The sequence below is a fragment of the Leuresthes tenuis genome, unplaced genomic scaffold (assembly GCF_036924035.1).
Source record: "Leuresthes tenuis unplaced genomic scaffold, fLeuTen1.0.hap1 SCAF_19, whole genome shotgun sequence".
NCBI classification, from domain to species: Eukaryota; Metazoa; Chordata; class Actinopteri; order Atheriniformes; family Atherinopsidae; genus Leuresthes; species Leuresthes tenuis.
This window is the reverse complement of record NW_027325373.1, coordinates 15,829,631-15,854,833: the sequence shown is the minus strand read 5'-3', so window position 1 is coordinate 15,854,833 and position 25,203 is coordinate 15,829,631. Positions and strand designations below refer to the sequence as shown.

General features: G+C 42.0%; 2 protein-coding genes across 2 annotated transcripts in view; one reads left to right on the top strand and one right to left on the bottom strand.

Moving 5' to 3' along the window:
* Window positions 1-316: 316 nt before the first annotated feature.
* On the bottom strand, window positions 317-13,583 carry dhx29 (DEAH (Asp-Glu-Ala-His) box polypeptide 29). The gene is made up of 28 exons (XM_072372425.1): window positions 13,418-13,583; window positions 12,893-12,966; window positions 12,679-12,792; window positions 12,456-12,585; window positions 12,229-12,368; window positions 11,991-12,137; window positions 10,943-11,069; window positions 10,597-10,755; window positions 9,965-10,133; window positions 9,675-9,795; window positions 9,154-9,549; window positions 8,805-9,071; window positions 8,524-8,667; window positions 8,246-8,422; window positions 8,009-8,149; window positions 6,990-7,134; window positions 6,749-6,869; window positions 6,540-6,624; window positions 6,372-6,460; window positions 5,267-5,395; window positions 4,912-4,987; window positions 4,607-4,831; window positions 4,338-4,474; window positions 2,277-2,367; window positions 1,885-2,187; window positions 1,668-1,799; window positions 1,184-1,280; window positions 317-883 (listed from the first exon to the last, which is right to left on the bottom strand). The coding sequence occupies exons 1-28, from the start codon at window positions 13,581-13,583 to the stop codon at window positions 828-830; spliced, it is 4,158 nt and encodes a 1,385-aa protein (XP_072228526.1). The 3' UTR covers window positions 317-827.
* Window positions 13,584-13,608: 25 nt separating this feature from the next.
* Window positions 13,609-25,203, top strand: part of mtrex (Mtr4 exosome RNA helicase) — a 17,872-nt gene continuing 6,277 nt past the window's right edge. Inside the window, exons 1-17 of the mRNA XM_072372426.1 lie at window positions 13,609-13,874; window positions 14,190-14,330; window positions 14,715-14,781; window positions 14,912-14,974; window positions 15,136-15,248; window positions 15,656-15,830; window positions 15,968-16,058; window positions 16,149-16,273; window positions 16,453-16,551; window positions 16,663-16,783; window positions 16,868-16,999; window positions 21,628-21,707; window positions 22,059-22,169; window positions 23,160-23,261; window positions 24,065-24,190; window positions 24,738-24,888; window positions 25,009-25,181. Coding sequence (XP_072228527.1) covers window positions 13,774-13,874; window positions 14,190-14,330; window positions 14,715-14,781; window positions 14,912-14,974; window positions 15,136-15,248; window positions 15,656-15,830; window positions 15,968-16,058; window positions 16,149-16,273; window positions 16,453-16,551; window positions 16,663-16,783; window positions 16,868-16,999; window positions 21,628-21,707; window positions 22,059-22,169; window positions 23,160-23,261; window positions 24,065-24,190; window positions 24,738-24,888; window positions 25,009-25,181 — 1,971 coding nt within the window. The 5' untranslated portion in view covers window positions 13,609-13,773. The remainder of the gene's footprint in view (window positions 13,875-14,189; window positions 14,331-14,714; window positions 14,782-14,911; window positions 14,975-15,135; window positions 15,249-15,655; window positions 15,831-15,967; window positions 16,059-16,148; window positions 16,274-16,452; window positions 16,552-16,662; window positions 16,784-16,867; window positions 17,000-21,627; window positions 21,708-22,058; window positions 22,170-23,159; window positions 23,262-24,064; window positions 24,191-24,737; window positions 24,889-25,008; window positions 25,182-25,203) is intronic.

The following is a 25,203-nucleotide window of genomic DNA, read 5'->3' as shown; positions in this document are numbered from 1 at the left end:
GCTTTATGGTTGGCATGAGGTTCTTACCATTAAACGCTCTTTTACTTTCACAGTGGCTAAAACCACTCCCATCTTTGATATTTGTGTCTGAACAACATTATTGAAAACAGCCTTCTGTTTGTCTGTCCTGTTCTTTTGGACCAGCAGATACTTATTCCTGCCATGAAAAATCCATCATTTTATTCTTGTCACATGAACTATGACACAGTTTTCTCTGGGGTTCGATTTGCTGGGACTATAGTCTTGGGGGATGTCAAAGATCCTCATTTTTTCTTGCCAGACTCACGAGCATCTAGAGTATTATTTCTGGAGCCCTTAGAAAGCTTTTTAGATTCTAGGATAATGACTCCCGGTCTTATAAAGACATGTTCCCCTTTTCAGTCCCCAGACACGTTTTAAATCACTGGCACTTAGTGCAGGACCCCTGATGGATAGGAGCTCCTGACTTTTGCTATGTGCTGCTTGACAAAAATCATTTTACAAAAGAAAAAGCCAAAGAGGATGTGTTTGAATTTTTTCAGTGAAATGTTAATAAACATTTTATTTTGATGATCAACCATGATACAACAAGCATCTAAAATAAAAATCCGCTCTATTTCAATAAATTTGGAAAAACTATTGTTCAAATTTCTGCATTTCATATTATACGGTCCTCCTCAATGTGAGTAAAGCATTCTGGGTAACGGTCTCATCTTATATACACCCAAATGTGGTCAGAAGATGGCATGTGTGTGTACAGGGTTCGTCCTGAATAATGAAGAATCTCACGGTGTCAGAAGAGGTGCGCAAGTTGTCCAGAGGCAACCAGTTCTCGCAGTGGTTCGAAGCTACATGGTGTGCTCTGATTTGATCAGATCCAGAATCACCTGGATGGTTGTTTCACCTAAATGTGACAGACAGACAGGAACAAATCACACAAAGCAGACTGTAAGTGTCTGTTCTTACTTAATCTGCAGCCTGACCTTAAACTGGATCTTAAGAATGGCTGGCGTTGTACCACAAATCCAAAAAAGAGATCAAAGCATTCATTTAAAAAAAAAAAATAAAGTATATAAAATAAAGTTATCTTTAGAGCCGAGGAAAAAACAAACAAACGCTGCCTTCACCAGTGAATATCAGCATTTTAGTGAGCAGAAATATGTCATCTAAGCGGTCAGTGTTGTATTGCAATGCCTGGATTTACCTTCAAGATTCATTCTGGGGTTCTCCAGCTTCTTTTCAAGTAAAGAATCCATCAGTTTTCTCAGATGTTTGAAGATCACTCCGATCCGTACCGGAGCCTTAATGGTGGAAAAGGCAGCTTTTTAATTAGAAGCAGCGACAAACGCAAACAAAAGGGTTTTCTGAAAGTCCGTTTCTGATATAGCCATGATTAAAAAAAAAAAAAAAACAGTTCCTTCTATATGTTCAAAGCTGGGGATTAAACTGTTTAATTCTTAATAAACCAACAGAAATATTTTAACATCAGTTTCCCTGCAGTTTAAAGAAGAGATAACTGGACAGTGTGTGATCTTCCCATCTCACAAATGAAGTTTTCTGTACAAAAACTAGAATTACTTAATTTATGGTATAATCTAAAGAATGACAAAATGATAAAATTCAGTGAACACTTAAGACTTTGCAATCTGTTACCCTATAATCCCTGAGCAACCCCTGTGACCTCTGACCTGAAAGTGGATCCATCCATCTAAAGTGATGAGCTTCTCTCTGTGCTGAATGTCGATGTCGCCTCCGAACAGCAGCATGGGGAAAGGAGATATCAGAGTGGTGTCTCGTAGGTAGATCTTGCCGTATTTCACCTACAGAGGAGCGTTTATTAGCCGAACCGTGTATTACTGATGAAAAAAAAATACACCACACATAGGACACACATGTCACGCATACCTTCTCCTGGTACAGCAGCCAGCCGTACGTCTGCAGGCTGCGGTTCACCGATGAAGGGTGGACCTGAGCTTTGCCCTGAGGCGTCTCCACTGTGCAGGCCACTCGCTCCAACACATCCACGGAAGGGGTGCACAGGACCCGGGCCACGTTGTCGTACAGCCCTGCCGCCAGTGCCGCGTTCAAGACCGGGATCTGTTGCTTGGACAGCGGTGTCACCTGCTGCTTCGAACGAGACGAAGATGAGGAGCGAGATGACCAGAAACCCACCTGCTCCATCATCTTCATCAGCTCATGCTTCACATCCTGCAAGGAGGACAGAGAGATTGCGAGATGGGATCAGGCAGGAGCAGGGAGAGGACGTAACAATACGTGAAGGGAAGCCCTCACGTTACCTCTATTGTAATGAGAGCTGTTCGATTGAGAAAGTTTTTCCTGCAGAAGGACATCTCTCCTCTCGGTCCCTCACTCTGGGAGTTTTTCCACCTGACACAGTTAAAGACGAGAAAAGAGATCACAAGAATGAAGACAAATCGTTTCTATTAACCACAGAAGTTTTTTCAAGTGTTCATGTCAGATTTATGGCCTTTGTCTTTCCGCTCTTCTTTATCATAACAAACAAAAAAATGATTTTTCTATCGTCATGGTAACCATGACTTCAACAACTTCCTGATCGAGATCGTGACAGATAAGTTTGTTTTGTTTTTTTTCATAGAATGGCGTCGTTTCGCACCGGTCAATGACCGATGGAAAGCCAGCTGAGACCATAAAGCCTGTAAATGTGACAGAGAGAGAGAGCATATATTTACAGACATATCTTTGCTGGTGCTGCTCAGCCTTGCAGAACAACAATTCCTGGTATTCTATGAAATAAGTTAGTGGGAAGTAGTAGATCATTTATTTGCACAGCAGCCGATATAGGAAAAAAAATCAAAAATCAAAAAGAACATTCCCTAGCTGCTGTGACTGTCAGGAGTAACAGTGCCTACATACCAGACTGTGCTGAATGAAAACGCACAAAACAAGACTTTGCACCGTCATCACTTTTTAAATTCTTCTCTAATGTCTTCTGACATTTTAACAAGAAAAAATGAAAAGCTAACACTGCTGTCCAGCGGTGGGAACACTTTAACCAGGGCCAAGAGAATCATCTTCTCCTCACCCTCCATTACACAGCACTACGTTTAACATCGCAGGATACTGAGAGCAAATATTGCTTTCCATCACTACATTAAAAACGTCTCTGCGGCAAATCTGAAAAGGCTCTAAATAGTCGACACAGACCTCGTAAAGGTGGGAGTTATTGAATCATCAAAAAGTGTGTTTTATACATTTCCCTTTATACTCTTCCATTAGTTTATAGTAGAATGTCCTCAAGTAAAAAAAAAAAAGATGTAAAGGAGATTGATGAGGAAAAGAGAACTGCACTGCACTGAGAAACCAGTCTAATAATGCAAATACAGCTCAATAACCTATGAAAAAAAATACTACTTCATTAGAAAAGTTGGAATTCGAATAAAAAAAAACCCAGGAGTATAGGTTTTAAGTGATGGACATTACTGTGAAATTCTTGTCATCTATCTTAAAGTGGACTTGAGCAAAGCCACTTAACATTTTTCTCTCTATATATATACAATATATAATTGTATCTTCAGGCACTTTGTTACTAGCAGCCCGTTGTGATGACATGAAATTTGTTCCCATTACTTAAGCTGCACCTACCGAAAAAGCAAAAGACACAGTGAAAACTGGAAAAGTGAAAGACAAAAGAAGAATTAGCAGGTCTAAAAGAACTATCTCCAGCAGATGAGCAGTATCTGTAAGGGAAGTCCTTAAGAAATAGGAAGAAATCCAGAAAAGACCTGACACAGCACCTAAGAGATGCATCTGGACCTTCAGCTGATCCATCCACTGTTCACCAAAACCTCATCAGAAAAGGCCTCCATGGAAGGGTGGCTGTCAAGAAACCATTCTTAAGGTGGGACAAACAGGGAGCTGACACAAGAACTGGACTGAAATCAGTGGCAACAGGTCCTATATAGGGATGAATCATCCCTAGAGCACAGACTTCAGCATTACTGAAGCAGTGTGGGATCATCTGTTAAAGGGAACAGGACAAAAGGCAGCCAACGTCCAAAGAAGAGCTTTGGGAATCGTACAAATGCTGTTATTCATATTTCCATTTAGGTTTGCACCTGTTTCAATAAACTGTTGCACCCATCTCCTCTTTTCTCGGGAAAATATACAGAGGAAAGAATTTTGCACAGTTCCGTAGAATCAAATCAATCCCAATCAATAGGAATGCAGAAAAATAACAGTAGTACAACATTATTATCCTATCCTACGCCTTTTTCACAGCATTAAGGAAAACCGAGCAGATGATGGTCGACATGATGCCACAAACGTTATTAGTAGTTTTCCTGTAAGAAAAAGAAATGTTCAGATTAAGTCCATACCCCAGATATGCATTGTATATAGTCAGGTGATCAGAGTTGACTAACGCCAGAGCAGCTTTGGCCAGGTTAGCTTCCTCTTTTCTGTTCATCGGTGTGGAGAAAGGAGACTTCTCTGTGATAGCTGCCGCGATAGTTGCCTGAAACAAATCTTTTGTTAATAAACCCGAAATAGAATATAAAATAAAATAAACAAACAAATAAATATGGTGCTATGATACTAAGATGTATAAGTGGTTTAGTTTATTGACTAATGAGGCAGCGGGACATACTATGGGCTCCAAGCAGCCGAGAATGGCTCCATAGATGAGCATCTTGCCGATCTTCACGTTGACCGGCAGACTTGCCAAGTGGTGTCCCAGAGGGGTGAGAGTGTGATTGTTGAGGTGACACGCACCGATCTTCCTCAGCAGATTGACTGCGTTACTGACCGACTGGGGTAGAGGAGCATCCAGGGCCCGGCTCAGAAAGTCTTCCGGGGAGCCGTACTGACATTTCTACCAGAGAAGAGAAAAAAAAAAAAGGGGTTATTTTTTCAGACCTTCCGTTTCTATGGGACAGAGAATGGTTCCTTTACCATTATGTGAAGGCACAGCTCCTCCAGTGGGACTCGCAAGATCTCTGGAATGGAGTAATCCATGAAGGCATCGAACCTGAGGTCAAACAGGTCAAACGAGAGCATTAAAAAAAAAAAAAAATCAGAACATGACCTAAAACCCTGGTGTTTAGTCTTTTTTTAACAGAAAAAGAAAAAAGAAATTGCCATATTTCGTGAGGTCTAATTTTCAGTCTTAATTTCATCTAATTTGGGAATTAAAGGAGCACTCTGAAAGCACATGCCTTACATTTATGCCAATTATCTCAAACTTTTAAAGAAGATGACCTTGATCCCTTCCGTCTGTGTGAGAGTCAAAGGCTGACATCCTCCTTACCTGAATTTGGGGTAGAGCCTGAAGCAGAAGCCATTTCGGACACGTCCTGCTCTCCCCTGCCTCTGGAGGGCGCTGGCTTTGGAAACGAATGTTTCCACCAGAGAACTCATCTGGCTGCTCTCGTGGTACCTGAACAACGCAGCAGAGTACATTTACATCAGTCTAAAACCTGACGCCACTTCCATCGTCTTAGCTCTGCACTAAACATATTCAGGTCACAGCTCGATAATAAATGCGAGCTTTCGTGTCGAAACCATAAGAAATACATGTTTTCAGTGGACAGGCGTAGGCTGTTGCTTCGTTGTTTTGTCATTGTGACATTTGCCTCTCAACATGCAACCAAAAGAGCTGTCAAAGTGAAATAAGACTGAGATAAAATATAAGACCCTGAAATAAGAAAAACTGAAGTAAGACCCTGCTCTGAAGTCCAGATGAACACCGACCAGGTGTTTTACAGCATACTGTAAAAGAATTCAACTTGCTGAAGATAAAAATAAAGACACGAGTCCCAAAGAACAGTTGAAGGCAGCTGCTGTAAAGGTTGTTTTACTGCAAAGGATTCTCATAAAATAACTTTTTCTTTGTGGTAGTGTTTATTTGCCCAAATACACGCGAGTCCCTGTAAATGAGTTCTTCATATCAACACCAGCTCGTCTCTTAACACCCCAGTGTTTCTACCCCAGTGTTTCACACCTACTTCGAACGTCAACAGCTCCTCCGATGCATTTTTTTCCAGAATCTTGAACGCTGTTTCTCACTTGTAAGTCCCTTGAACAAAACCATGTTCTAAATGATTGAATGCAAAGTAATGAGCTGTAAATACCTAAACTTCCTCAATTTGAATGTAAAAATAACCTAATTAAAGCTGAGAGTCTGGCTCTCATGACTGACTCAGCAAACGGCTAAAACAGCAACAACTGTCCAAAATCTCACGCTGCAACACTGTGAGTTGCAACAGCTGTAGTAACGACGCCATCTGACGGCACCACTGGGTATAACTTATAAAGCAACATCTGAAGCAATGAATTCCATCCAGTAATGTGGTTCCAATAAGAACAGAAGACAATTAAGTGACAATTAAACAATACTGTTCATAATCGCTTACTTATTTTCTTTGGTCTTCCCAGTGTCAATCACAAACACAACGTCAGGGATCGTAACACCAGTCTCGGCAATGTTGGTCGACAACACAATCTAAAAGAGGCACATGTGTGTATAGTGGTCAGTTTAAACTGGAGATACAGAGACACAACTTCAGTTCAATCAAAAGTACCTTTCTAACTCCAGTAGGGGGCACTGTGAAGGCAGCAGCCTGGTCTTTTGAGGAAAGAGTTGAATGAAGGGCAACAATCCTGTACCTTTTAGATGAAACATAGAGAGACAGATGGTGCGTGTAAAGTTAAAAGTGATCACTGAGGTTTTTTTGATAAGTTCTCCTGATGCCAAACTGTGTTAGGACTGAATCGAAGTGTAGTATAGCACCTGTTTTTGTCCCTGAACCTCTTGTCCGAGGAGAGGAGGTCGTACAGCTGCTGGATGTGAGCCAGACCGGGGAGGAAGACGAGAATGGCTCCATCCACATCTGCAAATTGAGGGGATTTGTCTGGCAGAGAAAACAAAAACCACATAAGTTTAATTCACACAACAAGACCAAACCCCCCTCTCCCCAAAAAAAAAAACTATGATCACATTCTGGTGAGTCAATGCAGTTGATGTGCCGCACCCAAGTAGTCCACGAGGTCCATGAGCAAGTCCATGTTGATCTTATTAGGGTTCATAAACTGCAGCACCTGCCGAGTCCTGCTGCTGAAGTGGTCGAGGTCGGGGCCCAGGTCCCAGCCAGAGGAGGAGTCCCTCAGTATGACCTCCTGGAACAAAGAGGAACACACAGACTAAATCATCAGAAACAAAGGCAGGTCTGAGGTCAAGCCAACACATCAACCAAACAATAAGCACTCACTACATTAGTAACTGTGTCATTTGGAGCTGAGCATGTCACCTGAAGCATAATATGCTAAAGATTTAAAGGATTTTGGAAAAATACTGGACAGACGGTTGCATGCAGTGGCAGAGCAGAGAATTACCACCTGACTAAAGGAGAAAGTACAGGCCTGTGCTAAAAGACAAAACCAAGGACATAGGGAGATAAATTCAAGTTAAACACATGGTTTTTATTAGATGGGTTTCAATTCACTAGCAAAATCCAAAGCAATTATTATTTTTTTTTTTTAAACGTTACAAACAAGAAATGTGAATCTGTTTTGAAGAAAATGAAGAAGGCTGCGTTCACAAAATGGTTCACTACTTAATCTCAAGGCACTTTAAATATAATGCAAACAAGTTAAGCATAGTTCCAGTTACATCTAATAATAATCCAGTTCACTCTAACTGTATTTCTTACCATTATATGCTGTAAAGGACATGTACGAAATAAAAGATGATCAAGAATAAAAAAAAAAATAATCATACTATTTGGTCAGAATCAGTCAGATCTGTTTGTTTCCTGAACTATTAACTTACACATAAACAGTGTGTTTAAATTGATTTAAATTTTTAACATATTCATTCACTCATTCCAATTAATTTGTTCCTCTTATAACAAATCTTCCCCTAAAGAGCTGATGATGTTTGTGTCTGGTCATCTGACGCTAGCAAAGCCCCTTTGGGTATGCTGAACATGCCTCGCAGTGCAGGCCTGTGTTACCAGCAGACATAGAACTACTAAAAGAGAGCCGACTTTACCTGGTGCTGCATTGTCTTGCCACCTTTTTGTGTGACAGAGACGGAAACTTCCTCTTCTTCTTCTAGAATTTTCTGGCTGTACTCCGAGTCCTTCTCCAGGATGTATCCTGTCTGCTCCACTATGTCCTCTAAATGATACACCTATAAATAAAACCACAGCGGCCTGAAAACTTTGCGTCCACTTTAAAAACCATTTCAAGCGAGACGGATCGCATTCCGTATCCAACAAACTCTTACCTCCACTGGAAAAGTCCTGCCTGGAATGCTGATCACAGGGCAGCGGTTGAAGTAGTTGGAGAACTTGACACAGTCCACTGTGGCACTCATGAGGATCAGTTGCAGGTCGGACCTCCTCATCACGACATCTTTCAGGATGGTTAGCAGGAAGTCTGACTGGACGCTGCGTTCATGGACCTGAGAGAATGGAGGTGAAGTGACAGGGACGGAGTTAAATATTCTAGCCTGAAGGAAGAAAAGATAATCGAATAGCGCGTTTAATGAGGATCTGTTAGTACCTCATCCACTATGATGTGTGTCAGCGAGCTGAGGTGTCTGTCGTGTTGGAGCTTTCTGAGCAGAACTCCCGTTGTGCAGTACAACAGGCGGGTCCACTCCCCGGACTGATTTTCCATCCTGATCTGATAGCCACACAGCGATGACTGAATTCAACAAGAAACATAGTCATTAAAGCGGTTAACAGTGCATCTGACCTGCTTACACTGACACACATTAAAGAGATCAAAGTGTTTAACCCCAAAGACCCACAAGCCTGAGCATGCAGAACAGGGAAAGTCACCTTGGATCCTGGTCCGTCCTCGCAGCCCAGCTCCTGGCTGACTCTGCTGGCCAGGCTCATGGCTGATATCCGGCGCGGCTGAGTCACCACGATGTTGCAGGACTCTGCAGCTTTGCCCCCAGTCAACAGCTCTTCCAGGAGGAACTGAGGGATCTGAGTGCTCTTCCCGCTGCCCGTCTCACCAGCCACTACCACCACAGGGTGGCGCTGAAGAGCCTCCAGGACTCGATGCCGGTGTTGAAAGACTGGAAGCTGCTCTCGCTCTGCCTTGGATGTTGGACACTTGTTGAATTACATGGATTTATGTCATGTGAAAATCATCCACGTAGAAAAATTCAGGTGTATTTACCTTCAGTTTTTGGGCGAGTGGAGACTTTTTCAGCTTTAGCAGGAGCTCTCTGGCTGCTTCAAGTGCTGCTGCTCCTTCTCTCCTCCCTCCGCTTATCTCACTCTTGTCTTTCACATCTTCTCCTCTCTCCCCAATATCAAGACCGGCCAAGTTCTCCCAGGATTCTTCAGGCTCCTCTTTGTCAGCACTGCTCAGGTCCAGCTGGCCTTGGGATGAAGATTGTTGCCCTTGACTCTGGTTCTGCTGCTGCTGTTTGAGTCTGGTCAGGAGTCGGGAGATGAACTGGTCTCGAGGTTTATTGGCAGCAGTGCGGCTCTCTTCCTGCTGCTGCTGCTCGCTGTCTCTCCACTCCAGCCACACATCTCTGTAGGTTGGAGGAAGGAGCTGATGCACTGACTGACAGAATGAGAGGATAAAAAAAAAAGAAAGAAAAAGAATTCATTGCAAGCAGAAAGACGGATGAAGCCAAAAACTTCACCAAAAAAATGTGACATCAAAAGACAAAAGCACAAAGATATCACCTGTCCTTTAACTAGGATGTACAGTGCCTGTGTGGCAGCCAGATGCTGAGCCTGCATGCTGTCCTCAGTAAGGATGGTTGGACAAACTTCCAGGACATCCTCTGCTCTCTGAACACGCACCCTAATACAGACAAAGACATCATGGGAATAAAACATACATCTAAATATAGTTACATGACTCTAATGTCTTACATGTCTGCTAATATCAACAGTCAAAGCGGAATTTTACTATGTAAAAACTCTATGTACCTCTATGTCTTCATAAATGGGGAACGCACATACACACTCACTTGGATCTCCAGTATCTACCAGCAGGAACCTTGTGAAAAGCTGGCGGTGGACTTTTAGGAAGGTTCTTTCTGACCCAGTCGATGAGGAACTGCTTGGGAGACTTTCCTGTCCAGCTGCGAGCCGTGTAGTCAAAGTTACGAATGTCCTTGGGCTCATTTTTTTTCACAACTGCGAAGAAAAAAGGAACAAGAGGTCAGCCTTTCTGACTCTTACAGAGGCCTCTGATGTCCTTGAAGGGTTCGGGAAATATGGCTGGAATCTTAAGCGCTTTTTCCAGCTATAAGTTCTGTTCATTTTGTGATGCATGACAGTTGTTAAGGTTACAGTTCTCTGCTATCTAGTGCCATATGTGCACTTTTACTCAGAACATGTGAGGGGAGCCTATAAAGCGCATTTTAAGCAGCATTTCAGAATAGCACAACAAGCTGCTCTGAAAATGCCTGCATTTAGATACTGCAGATAAGCTACCATTTCTGTGTTTTGTGGATGTGACTTTTGATGCGAATAGTATCACAGCGATAAAATAACATATAAAGAACTTGAACCATATTGTTAGAACCGAAGGCTACAGTTTCTTTGAACTCGCAGCAGATGAATTAATGTCACTTTGCTGAGAAGGTGTCAGACGTACCTTTCTCTGTAGGAGGCCCCTTCTCTGCTTGTTCAAACAAATGGAAGCTGATGTCTTCTTTGTCCTCCCTTACAGGAAGTATCTTCTTTTCCTTTTGAGGTACATCCACCACTTTTAAGGCTGGATTGAATACGGGGTGAGACTCCAGTTGTTTCATTTCTGCAAAGAAAAAAACATGGTTGCTTTCGAAAAAAAAAACATTTAGCTTATGAAATTTTGAGAAATCTCATGAAACTTCCTTTCATTTTGTTCGGTTTAAATGTCACGTTGTAATGACTGGCTTTTGAAACTTTGCCAAATCAAAAGGAAGCACATTTGATGAATATGAATCAAAAGTCACACACACCTTGCTGTATGATACGTATTCTGTCCTGCGCCATCCTCTGACCCGCCTTGTCTCCTTTGGTCTTAGCAGCAGCTGCCATTTCTTTAGCGTCATACAGTTGCGCAGTAAGGATCAAATATCTGTCATTCTACATAAAAAAAAAGAAGAAGATAATTCTGTTTATTTGAGGGCAGCTATAGACATTCATTCATCATTATAGTCGTAACTTTTTTATGTGGGAGAAAATGATCCCAGAAAGCCGTGCTGTGCATAAACATGCAAAAACATGCTTTTGTTCAGCATCAGTTTATCACAGAAGAATACGAGCATTAGTTGCTCATGAGTTGCACTGTAAAACAAGACTGGATGACCAGGCTGCAGACTGTTCTGTTTAAAATCAAGCCTTTTAGAGTGCAGCAATATTAAAGGTGCCTGTTCTTGCAGTTAAATTTGTTAAATCTTTGTACACTTCCTTAACGAGGAAGGCTCTCGTTAAAATAGTAATAAGTGTCATACATGTATGAATAAACTTTCTGTTTAGGTATAACTTGACTGTAGTGCAGCATTTGAAACAGTCGAGGCCTCTATTCATCTTATCTGCCTCTAGTGTCTCCTCATTCCAAAGATTTATTAGATCTAAATAAGGCAGCATTTCCACAGGTTGGTGATGGGGAAGGATGACGGTGGGAGCTGGGAGGCTTGGATTTGATATTGATTTTAATTTGACTTTTGAATTCAGTAAATCACTTTGTGCTTTGTCAGTCTGAATGTAAAGTGTAGAACAAATAAAGAATAACTGACTGAGGAGACTTTGAGATGGATGCCTTTTCACTTTTCTCTGAACACTTATATGTCAAGAACAGTATATTTCCCACAACTGTATTATTCACGAGGCAGCAGCCATTCGTGTGTTAGCTCTGTTTAGCTTACGGTAAAGACTAAGAGACTAAAGCTCACCATTTATTAACATATTATTTCAACAAAAGCCAAAAAAAACCCATAAAACGAACCTCAGAACTGATAAACAATTGTCCCCAAACAAGAGTTAAATTACTTTAAGTCGACTTACTGGATCAAACTTTTCATCCAGTTCAGCATTGTGTGTCTTCTTCACTCCTCCTCCTCCTTCTTCTTCTTCCTCTTCATCATCGCTGCTTTGCTCAGCGTACCTTAAGATCCAATCCTTCATGCTTGCAGCCTCATCCTTCTCTGTGACCTGGCAGACACCACACACACAAACTTAAAGCCATGTCGCAGAACACATCTTGCCTCGCCAACTCACCCCAAAGTGAGCTCAACACACAAACCTTGGTGGTCTCTTTGGGGGTGTTGTCGGGTGCTTTGGGGCTCTGAGCTGCAGGATTGGGCAGGGGAGGAGGCTGAAATTTAGGCCGACTCTTTTGGCTCTCCTCCTGCAGCTGCTGGCTGAAACCATCTGGCAACTCCTCTGGTTAAATAGATAGCAGATACAGAGACTCAGGAACAGGAATTCTTTCAGAATTTTTGCTCGAATCACCCAATGATGGCCTTTTACCATCTCGGAGGTTGAGACAAAGCCAGTCGAGAGCAGAGTGGAGATCGCCTCCGTACAAGACGCTGCTCTTCATTGCTTCTTCGATGTGTTCTCTCTTGAAGTTGAACTTCTGCAGAGCTGTGTACAGGTCCTGCATGCACATGAGAATATAATTAATCTAAACACCAAATCTGTATATGCATTAAAACAAAAAGATGTGTCAGAGGGATAGTTTTGTCTTTACCAACAATTTCTTGCTTGTAAGTCTGCCAGATATGGGCCCTTTGTCTCCATTTTCCTGTCTGAAGTCATTGATCAGTGTGATGATCTTCCTCTCCAGGTCAGCTTGGATAGACACCTTCGTTCACAGGTTAAATATAATAGGTTATCTGCATTTTTCAGTGTGAACACATTTGAAAATGAACAACTTTTAACAGACACCGATATACTAGACTTACTTTAAGAATTGACTTGTCTGAGACCCCACCTGTGTCCACCTGGGCTGTGTTAGTAAGACTGTAGGTCTTTGGAGCTGTGGTGTGGACAAACAGAAATATACACCTTGTCACTGCTGAGCTACTCTTCATGTTAGTCCAGTTATCACCTTCTCTTACACAGATTTGAGAACAAACAGTCTCAAATCAGCTTGTCTGGATAATGTCCAACTCACACAAATATCAAGGCCAAATCTATATGATGTTTAAAAAAAATCTGTAAAGCTTCCTTTTGGAAATGTGAGGAAGTACAAAAAAGATAGCATATGGACATGTTTCAGCATGGACAATCATCAGAAAGTAAATATACGAATGTCAAAGCTTAACGCTAGCCTCCCAACAACAGACTGGAAAAGGCCATGTGAATTCCCTGGCAGGTTTTTAACAACTAGACGTCAGACGTACATAAGTATTCTTGAGTCTTTGACACGAACACCATTGAAAGACACAAGGGTGACATGAAATTTCAGCGTTGTCAGATGTTACCACCTTTAGACTTGCTCTCTTTGGCTGGTTTGCCCGGTTTGTTGCTGGCTGCCTGTTTCTTCGATTCCTCCGCCTCACCGGTCCCTGCTGCAGCGGCACCAGTCCTGCCAGCTGCTGCCGTGACCACCGGAGCAGCTTGAGCTGCCGATTTCTTCTTCTTTCCACCCATTAGATCGAAAGTCTTAGCTGACTGTGTCTCCTACAAGTAAATTAGGTTGAAAGACATCAGCGAAGGTTTGAATAGACGAGAAACGACACTGCTGAGACGTGTTTCTTTTACTTATGGACCACAAGGCTTCCGTAGCGGAACTGTCGAAACAACCTCGTGCTGTATTGTGGGAAATTTGCCCCTAACAAACATGGCTGACCCTTTTGGCGACGGATTGTTCAGCGTGTTTGACGATGAACAACAAAGTTCTGTCAGCAAAAAGATACCCACATGTGTGGCTACAGAAACAGGGTAAGTGAAGTTTGTGAAGTAAATCCTTCTATGTGAAATTAGTTGGTTATCTTGTCTTGGAAGCGTAAACGTAGCGTAGCCCCACGCGTCCTCCAGCAAGGGAGAAACTGTTTTAACTGGTCAATAAGCTAGCTGGTTGACTGCTCAAATTAAATACGAATAAAGGTGTTCAATTGTGCTTATACATGTTATATTTTAGCTTTGTTGTACTATACTAAAAGTGTAACACCCTTTCAGCAAGGCTGTGTAGTTGTTACCCGTGTGCATTACTTTAAGTTTCCATTTCAACTCCCAACCTGTTTATCTGTTTTACAGGAAATCCGCAGGTAAAAACGGCTCTGACAAGGATGCTGGTCCGTCTGTTCGGGTCAAGCGAGAGGCTGACTGCGACGGCGGGGACGAGGTGGTATTTGGGAAGAAAGCTCGACATGAGACAGTCTCAGCTAATGACCTAAAGTAAGAAAGAGTGCAGATTTTTACAGTGCATAATGCAAAAGACACCAGATGACACGCAGCACACTTACAAGTTTAAATTAATTTAAATTTTAGGCTTCTGTATCACCTCCATTCAAAGGAAAATGCTGTACATCTTTAAACTATTTTTATGTTAGAGCTTTAGTTTCAACAGACATGTCACAGGTATTGTTATTGTATGTCATATTGTCATATTATTTTGGCAGGAAGTATGATTAAAAAAAAAAAACAGGATCTCAATCTTTACATGTCTGCTTTCAAGAAGTTATAGTAATGTGAATTTGAATGAATGACTGTTGGCTTGTGAACTAACGTGAGATGCCACAGACTGTGTTGTAGAATTACATATTCCTTTGTTTACTTCAGTGTTGCAGAATTCATGCCTCAAGTGAAGGTGGAGCAGGTGGAAACAGTGGAAGGATGCTCCCATGAGGTGAGTTGAACAAACTTGTGCTTTTTGCATACATCTTTTTTTTTTCTTCTTAAATTTGTCACCTGTCTGATTTCAATGATTTGAAATGTCCAGACTTTTAATCGTCAAAAATTGTGTCCTCACCCAACAGGTTGCGCTGCCCTCTGATGAAGAATATAAACCCCTGAAACCAAGAGTGGGAAAAGCAGCTAAGGTATAACGCAAGTCTCAAGTACAGTATGTGCATGATAATCTCACCTGTGAAATGTTTAGGTATAAACATACCTTTGTTAGTTCCTGGGGAGATTATTGAAATGTGTTTTTCACATTTATTTATTTTTTTCTTTTCTGTCATACATCTTAATTGTGTTGCAGGAGTACCCTTTTATACTCGACCCTTTCCAGCGTGAGGCCATCTTATGTATCGACAACAACCAGTCTGTGCTAGTGTCTGCACACACCTCTGCTGGCAAGACTGTTTGTGCTGAGTGAGTATAATCCGTGCAGAGTACTGTTTAAGGATTCACTTATACCGCTGTGACACCTGATTGTGGTCATTAAGACTTTCTTATCACATTTTGACTTTGCTGTGTTGTAGCCCCTTAACAACGATGCTCGTTAGCGATTGTGTTGTTGTTTCTTTGTGCTGTGTTGTAATCTTCAATACAAATGACTGCTGGTTTTCATCCAAATGTATCATAAATTTCAAATGGAATGGTTTGGGCTCCTCTACAATGATCTTGTCATTATTAAGATTGTTCAAGATACTAAAGACTTAAAGCTCCAGAGTTGAATTGGGAGTACACTTTTCATCTTGTCAAAACAAAAATCTATCTATCTGATGTGGTTTCACTGAATTGATGATAGTACTAACAGATTTAAACTCCTTGTATAGATATGCCATTGCGCTCGCTCTCAGAGAGAAGCAGAGGGTCATCTTCACCAGCCCCATCAAGGCCCTCTCCAACCAGAAGTACAGAGAGATGTATGAAGAGTTCCAGGATGTGGGACTCATGACCGGTGACGTCACCATCAACCCCACCGCCTCCTGCCTCGTCATGACAACAGAGGTTGGAATCACTTTTTTTTGTCTGGACTGGAGGCATAGTCGCAAATGTCAAATCTCACCTCTGCTAGAAGATGCTCTCAAAGAAGTGTGTTGCAGTGTGACTTTGGTTTGACATGACAAACTTATTTTCTCCCCCAGATCCTGAGGAGCATGCTGTACCGGGGCTCTGAGATCATGAGGGAAGTAGCGTGGGTCATCTTTGATGAGATCCATTACATGAGAGATGCAGGTGTGTATGATATTTAAAAAAGAAAAAAAATAAGTTCTTGCTTTTGGCCCCACTTTGGTAATCAGAGCTGCTGCTTTCTGTGTATTTCAGAGCGTGGTGTTGTTTGGGAGGAGACAATCATCCTTCTTCCTGACAATGTGCATTATGTCTTCCTGTCTGCCACCATCCCCAATGCCAAACAGTTCGCTGAGTGGATCTGCCACTTACACAAGCAGGTGGGATATGCTGTCAGGGCTTATATTTATTAGGATCGCTTACTTCTCTGTCCTCTTGTATGTGAACTGAAGAGGGGTCGGCTTTCTAGCTCCCAGTATTAGGTAGTCAGCCTAATGCTTCTTTCAGTTTTTCTGTTTAATTTGCATTTTTTAATCAAGTTTGTCTAATGTTCCTGCAGCCATGCCATGTGGTCTACACGGACTACCGCCCCACTCCTCTGCAACACTATATCTTTCCAGCAGGGGGTGATGGACTCCACCTTGTGGTTGATGAGAATGTAAGGACATCAGTAAATTACAATGAAAATTCTGTCATCAAGTTGTCTTTAAGTTGTCTTTAATGTGACATCTATATATATATATATGTGTGTGTGTGTGCTGTCCTTCAGGGGGACTTCAGAGAAGACAATTTCAACACAGCCATGCAGGTGCTGAGAGATATTGGGGATTCTGGGGGCAGCAGTGGAGGTGGCAAGTGGGACCCAAGAGGGCGAAAAGGAGGCACTAAAGGTCTGTATTTAAAGTATAAAGCTTTAAATCCCTTTTTTAAAAAAGTAACATGCCTCATAACTTGTGTTTATGTGCTCCTGTTAGGGCCATCTAGTGTCTTCAAAATAGTGAAGATGATCATGGAGAGGAACTTTCAGCCAGTCATCATTTTCAGCTTCAGTAAGAAGGAGTGTGAGGCCTACGCCCTACAGGTGGCCAAACTGGACTTCAATGGTGGTATGTGCATTCGTGGTGATTCTGTTTACATTTTCTCCACTTTTATTACGTAAAAGTAATTAAGTTGGATTTCTCCAATCTTTGACACGCTTACACAGCAAATCCAAGTGATGCCAGCCACTCAAACCCCTTTTTGGTCAGACTAACATGTTTACATGTTTTCCCAAACATCTGATTAGTTCAGATGACACGTTGAGAACAGCAACATGAGTGATCATTTAGGCTGGTGTTGGTGGCGCAATGTGACCATGTGGCAGTCACTTGTTCTGTTTGAGTGGGTACATCTTATAGTCCTGGTTGGTTTTGAATACACAGATAGTAAAAGGTTTGTGTTACAACCGTTTGATCACTACCTAAATGACCAGTGATGTGTGTTAAATATAACACTTTTCTTTCAAGTTAACAGTTACGAAACACAACTTTCAAATGGTAAAATTAAAATTCTGACTCGGAGCTCAGATATTCCGACATTTGTGTACAAGTTGAACGCACCATTAGTCGCAGCACACAAACGCCGCCCTCTCAATGCGCGCTGCAATGTAAATTAGTCTAACTAACGAAGCATTACTCCGCTGTTAGACTCTGTTAACCCAGCCGTCCAGACCACAGACCAGCCCCCACTAGACGGCCCATCTGCAATCACCAAGCAGGCCAGTTAGGCGGCCAGGCCACCGGGAAATGTCCTGGTGCTCCCGATGGCTTGTCCACCATTGCTCTCAACTCCTCTGCTAGTGCTGGCCATGCCTCTTTGTTTTCGAGCTGTGCGAGCTGCACTTTGAATCTGCCTCCAGTTACAACCGTGTGACTGACGGGGTGCGTGGGTGGAGGCACAACAATGATTGGACATTAACTCACGTCTTGCAGGGAGGGCTTTTCACCTGCCTGGACAGGCACACAGTGGCCTGTAAAGCATCAGCACAAATGGAATTGCTCGTTCAGGAAATTGACGCTTTATCCTTTGGTATTTCTAACTTTTCTACTTTTTAAAATATGGCAGTTTTAAACACATGAACATTGTTGCTCCTTCTTGGTTTTTATGAATGGGAAACCAGTAGAGTGACTCACTGTTAACCTTCAGCTTCTTCTGATATTCAACTACATTTTCAAACAAATTCCTCTAACTTTCATACAGTTAAACTTACAGAAACAAATTATACCAAATGTAGGAAAATTTGTCCTCTTTCAGCCAGTGTTGCTAACAAAGAGCTGACATTTATAGAATTTCAGCTATGAGCCTTGAAGCTTTTGTGTAGTTTTCTACCTTCATCTAGCTCCTGCTCCTCTCAAAATACCTTTCAGGCCTTTTGAAACTTCAGCAACTAACTTTCTGCTAGATGAAAGAGGATATCCCAGCGGTCATCGGGCGAGAGGCGGGGTACACCCTGGACAGGTAGCCAGTCCATCACAGGGCCACACAGAGATAAACGAGACACACAACCTCACACTCACTCCTAAGGACAATTTTAGAGACACCAATTAACCTCACATGCATGTTTTTATCTAAGAGCATCTATTCAACACCCTTACTATCCAAGTGTATCTTTGAGCATCATCTGGTTTGATAGACAGATTGTCTCTTCACACTTAAATGTCATAACAAATCTGTTTGAGACAAATTGTGGAGACATGTAGGGAGGCAGCTGAAATGAAGAAATGGGAGCCGTTCACCAAAATGCTAAATCGTTGGCAGGCCAAGATGTTTGAACCCTCCCCACTGAATGAGCGCCAGGAATATGGCTTATTGTTCTTGCACAGTTGGACCTGCTGCCTGGCTCAGTGGATAAGCAGAGGAGTTGCTTCATGAAGACAAATTCTGTTTGGAGATCATCCAGCTGTAGCGTGAGCTTAGCTCGGGTTCACTTGCTTCAGGCTTTTTTGCAGTGAAGTGAAACATTCCTGTGAAGTGTTATTAGGAAATGGTGTCCTTCCTTGTCTTGATTTGTTTTTCCTGGACTGTGACATTATTACGGATGAGGTTTGTTTTAATGCTGAGCTCCTTCAGCACTGAAAACCGTCATTCTGTGAAGGCTGCCCGTTTTTATCAACGTTGAGGGAAACAAAAAAAACAAATGGAAAAACTCTGCCAAAGAAAATCCAAAGAGTTTCGTGTGTTTTGATAACTTTCTTGGAATAGTAGACTTTCTTAGAAAACCGTTAAATAGTTCCAACAAAAACCGGCTGATGATTTCATTCCACCGAAAGAAATTCCTCTCGATCCAGAAGATTGAGAAAAAGAATGAATACATTATTTACATTAAATGATCCTGTTGGTGTTTTTAGGGTTGAAAGAATAATTAGCTTTCACTGGTTTATAACCTTTTTTTCTTTTTTTTTTAATTACTTGAAATGGTGCACGCTTGTATTAGCTGTTATAAACACCTAATGACCATTTGTCTGGAGCAAACATTAGAGAGGCGGCGTTGTTTGACCAGTGTGTGCGCTCAGATTCTTCTGTTTGTGTGTGTAGGTGAGTTACGGTGAGGAGATGGAGCCACGTGGCTGTTCTGCTTTCATCTCTCCCAGGCAGCTGTTCCCCTTCCTCTCCTTAAGTTTCTTACTTTGTGTTTTCTTTTCTCCCTGCATATATTTGTCTCCTGCTCTTTAAACCCTGAAGGCTGTGCTGTGGAACGGGTTCCCGGTCAGTGTCGGTGGAGGGAAAGGGTTGCGTTGGAGTTGCGGGACCAGCTGGTGCAGAAACAAATACCAGCTGACCCCTGTCAGACAAGTTCTGGAAGTTTTTGCTGGTTTATTTAAAGACTGATAGACTTGGACATAAATCTGCCCCAGGTGTTGTGATGCTGCGCTTTTGGCTGTGCGGCAGCGGTACAGATGTTTTTGCTACTACTGGCTGCGCCTCAGGTAGATGAAGTCTCCAAATCCAGCTTTTCTATCCAAGATCAAATATTTCAGAAGGTGATAGTCACATAGCTGTCAGTATGTTTTAAAAATTCTTGGTCCGCAGAGGACGATTCTTCTGATTTTTGTTGCCTTCACTGACCTTTTGCTCACAATTGTGCAGCAGCTGAGGGATTGGCTCTGAAGTTGCTGAGCAGAACTGGTGCACACTGGTTTGGTTCTCTGCTGCTATGAATTAAACCTCGCTAGCATCTTAGATTGGATTATGGGTGACTGCGATGATTTTTTTTTCTTCTGTCCTTTCACTTTTAAATTTGACGACTGTGCAGAGTGGGGCGGGATAAAAGTGGAGCCTGTACAGCACAGATGTATGCACCTGAGTATGAACAAGCTTTCTAAAACCGGAGCAGCGTGTGGAAACAGCTTACAAATGTTTTCATAAAGAAACTGTAGCTATGAAATAAAGAATATATTTAGGTTAGACTTTGACCTTTTAGATTATTGCTCCCTCTATTTATCGGTATTTTGAAAATGAAAAATGATAAACTGACACATGGCTTCAAGCACGTAAGATAAAAGGTCACAAAGGTTGTTTATTGTACTGTAGGTCTTGAGTAAATCTTGAGCTGCCCCTAAAATTTGCTATTTTTTTCTTCCAAAAAGTATTTTTTTTCTTCTTTTTTTTAAAGTGGAGCGATAGTTCTCCAGGCTCTCTGAAGGTCTTTCTTTCTCTTTTGGACATCAGCTCTCTATTTTCAATCCAGTACCTCTACATGAACAGAAAGATGTTTTTTTTTCTTTCTTAAGCCACTTAAGACTAACCTATGAATCTTTCAAGCATAAAAATGGCACCGAACTGAATGAATTAACCAGCGTTGTCTACACATAACAGACAACTTAGCAAAGAAGATGTTCTTGACAGTATATGAAGAAAGGGGGCTGAGCAAAGAGGGCTGTCTCAAGAAAGATGAATTATGATAATGTGGTTCCACCCTCCTCCCTTTTGTATTAGACTGTATTTTCAGAACTCTGCAGCCTGCAGAACACTGACTAGATCTTAAGCAAAGAAGATTAAGCCCTTGTTGAATGACTCCATAACCCTGTTTTGTAGATAAGAGGTTTTCTTTTGTCCCCTTATCAGATTGCGTTACTAAACCAGAGAGTTTGCCTGTGGCGTCGTTTTGTTATTAAGCACATAATGTAAGGCTCAGTAGCACCAAATCATCCGACTTTGTGGAACTCTTTAAGTTTCTAACTAACACAGGCACAGAAGAAGGAACTTTTCCCAGAATGGATTAGATTCACCAAGCTTGGACACGGACAAAGACTGTCGGCATGCCAGTGCAATATGAGTTAAAGGTTAAGGTACTGATTGCAGTGGCATGTCCACAATGATCTGACATCAGCTGGTGATTTTCCAGATGACGTTTACTTTTGTGATGAAGCTGTAATCAGTGGCTCAAAACACAATCATCAGTTGGACAGTGTTGACATTCTTAAATGTCTTTACAGAATGACACAAGTTTGAGATCATATTGCAGCAATCAGATAAAATCCAGACTTGAGACTTACTCAACTCTTAAAGGTTAATGTATCCCAGGGGACACCCCCACCCATTGCTCCACATTAACGACACGTGGCGAGAGAAAGTGAATGACATTTTTAAAATGACCCAAAATTGGAATGGACAAGGATGCGAGAATGCTTTTGTGTGACCATTTAGAAAACTGGCGTGAGATGATTTTAAGGCATGGACATTTTGTTTGTTCCAGATGATGAGAAACGTCTGGTGGAAGAAGTGTTCAGCAATGCGGTGGACTGTCTCTCAGATGAGGATAAGAAACTGCCTCAGGTAAGTCGGACTGGTGCGTCCCACATGTGCTCTCATACTGCTTCTTCACATTCTGGGATGCTTCCTTGACTCTTTTTCAATACAGATGGTACAGAATACAGAGCTGCACAATGACACAGACTTCCTGGTGTTTTTATCTCTCTCTTGAGTTATGGTAAAAAAAAAAGCCAGCTATGTTTTGGTTGTAGCTGAGACCCACTACAGCCCGAGCACTGGCAAAGTCAACCACACTCAACTATTTTCCACTGCGAGGATTGTTTTTCCACTCCCTACTCGTCAGGTTGTAATGGCTGGATTCAAACTGTCACTAATCGAATGTTTCAACATTAAACGTTCTCTGGTGTCCTGCAGGTCGAGCATGTGCTGCCCCTGTTAAAGAGGGGGATAGGAATCCATCACGGAGGCCTGCTGCCCATCCTGAAAGAGACCATAGAGATTCTTTTCTCTGAAGGCCTGCTCAAGGTACCTCCATCTCTGTGATGAGACGCTCCTCTAACCACACTGACCAAGAAATCATTCATTTGTAAATTACGAGTGTATTCACTGAACTGGAATTGGTGCGAATTGTGCTTGTAGGTTCAACAGTTGTCAAAGGTAGCCTGTGAAGTTTTTTTGACTTCCAGTTTGTGACTGAATCTTATATTTGTTTACTTATAATTACTCTAAAGGCAAGAGGCCCACTGCTGGGTCCTTTCACGCCACCAGCATCTGGACAAACAAAATAGCACACAACAGAAACGACTTCTAACTGCTGGCTAATAAAAAAACTGTAAGGCCATCTATTTAAAAAGAAAATGAAAAGAGAGAGGAAAAAGGAAAACTTAATGGTGTGAGCTTTGTGTTTTTTGGTAGCGTCATACAGAGCTGGTCTCTTTTCAATGATTGCTGGCCAGTGTTCGGTTTCTTCTCTCCACTTGCTCATGTTGTTTTGAAAGCGTTGTTTTCCCCAAAAACGGAGCCAGTCAAGAAATCAAGATATGAGCTTATGTTTATTATGTCAAGTTAGCCGCTTGCTTTCTTTTTTTTATTTTTTAATGCTGGATAGCCAACTCTCTCACTGACAGATGCGACACCGATAGTCGACCCCTACGAAGTCCAAAAATGCGCAAGCCAGACATTCACATTCAAGGCCCCCAAATCATGAAGAAGTTGACTTTGCCATTAAGAATGCATCCACAAATTTACTTGAATAATTGGAAACTTAATGTAAAACTCTTTATTAAATGCATGACTTAATGACAGCCCCATATACCTCATCTATTTACGCATAAAAACATTTGGAAAGCCAATATCTGGAAGGAAAGAAACTCACACACACAATGTTTTTTGCCACGTAACCACATATTTCTGTTAAAAAAGAAAACAGAAATGCATGGGCAGCTTGGTAGTTGAACTGAAGATGAAATTGTTATGAAGATGACATCATGTTATTGCCTTGCTTTCTCATTCCAGGCCTTGTTTGCCACAGAGACATTCGCCATGGGCATCAACATGCCAGCTCGCACTGTGCTTTTCACCAGCGCCCGCAAGTTTGATGGCAAGAGTCACCGCTTTGTAAGCCGCGCTTCCTTCATTTTTGCATATTACCTTGTCAAGAGGACATTATATGTGCTGCTTCACTGGATTTGTTCCGCAAATAATGTTTTGTTCAGTTTTTAGTAGCTGAAGCCTCGCATAAGCTGGAAAATGAGCTTATAAAAACACTGTAGGTAATGTTAACCAGGCATTCATCTTTGGAAAAGTCAAACATCCTGAAAGAAAGTGATCTGTACCTACACTAAGAGGTTGGATGAAAGTAAACCTTGCCTTAAACAGCTCTGGCCTGTGTTTGGTGTGCAGTTGTAATACAGCGTGTAGCTCTGAAGGCCTTTATATGGTTTTCAAGCGCTGCAGCTCCCATCGCCACATAAACAGCCACGTATTGTTTATAAGAGCTGGGGGCCGTGTGTGAAGCTGCCGTCCCACATGCACACACAGCAAGGCTCGAAAAGAATGGGAGGGAAACTGCCCTCCAAGACGTTCATCAGGAACATCTGGTGCCTCTGCCGGAGCCAAAGCTCCACGCAGGCACTCGCACTTCAAAACACACGAGTCGCTGTCATGAAAAAACACATAGTTTCAGATCAAAATCTGATTACATGGTATGTCTGAAATGAAGATCAGATCATTTCGGCTCGAGATAATCTTTTCTACCTTTCTTTGCAGAAAAAACCATCGGTTTTCAACAGAATAGTTGCATTATCTATATTCCTTTTTCTCTGCTCGTCTGCATTTGTCATAAATACAGTTTATATTGCTGGCTCAAAGACAAATTCTTCAACTTTCCTTTTGATATTGATTCTTTTCTCACTGTCAAGATTACATCAGGTGAGTACATCCAGATGTCTGGACGTGCTGGGAGGAGAGGAATGGACGACAGGGGAATTGTTATTTTCATGGTGGATGAGAAAATGAGTCCAGCCGTGGGCAAACAGCTACTGAAGGTACTGCTGATCTGGCTCCTGCAAAGCCTCACTCTTATCGTTGCGAATAGCTTGACAGTGACCTAGATCTTATTTATTTGAAAACTCCCATTATGCCGTCATTTAAAGACACTTTCCTGCCGCCCTGCTAAGATTCTTGAGACTTTTGAAAATTGTGACTCATCAGGTCATTTAGTGCTCTTTCAAACACCATCATAAAGAAGCCAAAGTCTTAGTCATTTGCCTTCCATTTGACTTATTTATGGCCACACTGCCATAAATGTATTGGTTTGTGGTTTTGAAACCGGTTCTGTTGGTTTATAACTGTTTGTTGTCACTGCCCTAGGACTCATTTCCTAGGCAGTCTTGTAGAAAAGTCATTGCACATAGTCAGTGGTTGTGATAATGAAATCTTCCTCAGGGTTTAATGTCTTACAAAGAAAATGACTTAAGCCAGCATTTATTTCTTGGCACCTTAAGTAGAATACCGAAATGTGAATCAATGCCTATGTATGATTTTTTTTTTTTTTACGATAAAACCATAGTTTTGTTTTTTTGTGCTGTGCAGGGCTCAGCGGACCCTTTGAACAGCGCCTTCCACCTGACCTACAACATGGTTCTCAACCTGTTGCGCGTGGAGGAAATCAACCCAGAATACATGCTGGAGAAGTCGTTCTACCAGTTCCAACACTACAGGGCTTTGCCTGGTGTAGTGGAGAGTAAGCTGTCTCCATATATGCACCCTCCTGACTGGATTACATGAAATAGCAACAGGTGGATAAACCCTGCTTGGCTGTTGTAGGTTGAATTAAATCAAATTTCTGGTTATTTGTGTGCAGAAATAAAGAAATTGGAGGAGCAGTACCACACCATTGAGATTCCCAATGAAGAGAGTGTGGTAACCTATTTTAAGATAAGGCAGCAGTTGGCCAAACTGGGTAAAGAGATACAAGAGTTCATCCACAAACCCAAGTACTGCCTCCCCTTCTTGCAGCCTGGGCGCCTCGTCAGGGTATGTCCTCACTCACTCCCAG

Bases quoted from the DNA above. Each gene is read 5' to 3' on its own strand.
- dhx29 (XM_072372425.1), bottom strand. From the start codon at position 13,583: ATGGGTGGAAAGAAGAAGAAATCGGCAGCTCAAGCTGCTCCGGTGGTC. The intron at 2,188-2,276 runs GTAACGTGAGGG...TCCTCCTTGCAG, and splicing joins CAGCTCTCATTACAATAGAG to GATGTGAAGCATGAGCTGAT. The intron at 1,800-1,884 runs GTATGCGTGACA...GCTCCTCTGTAG, and splicing joins GGCTGCTGTACCAGGAGAAG to GTGAAATACGGCAAGATCTA.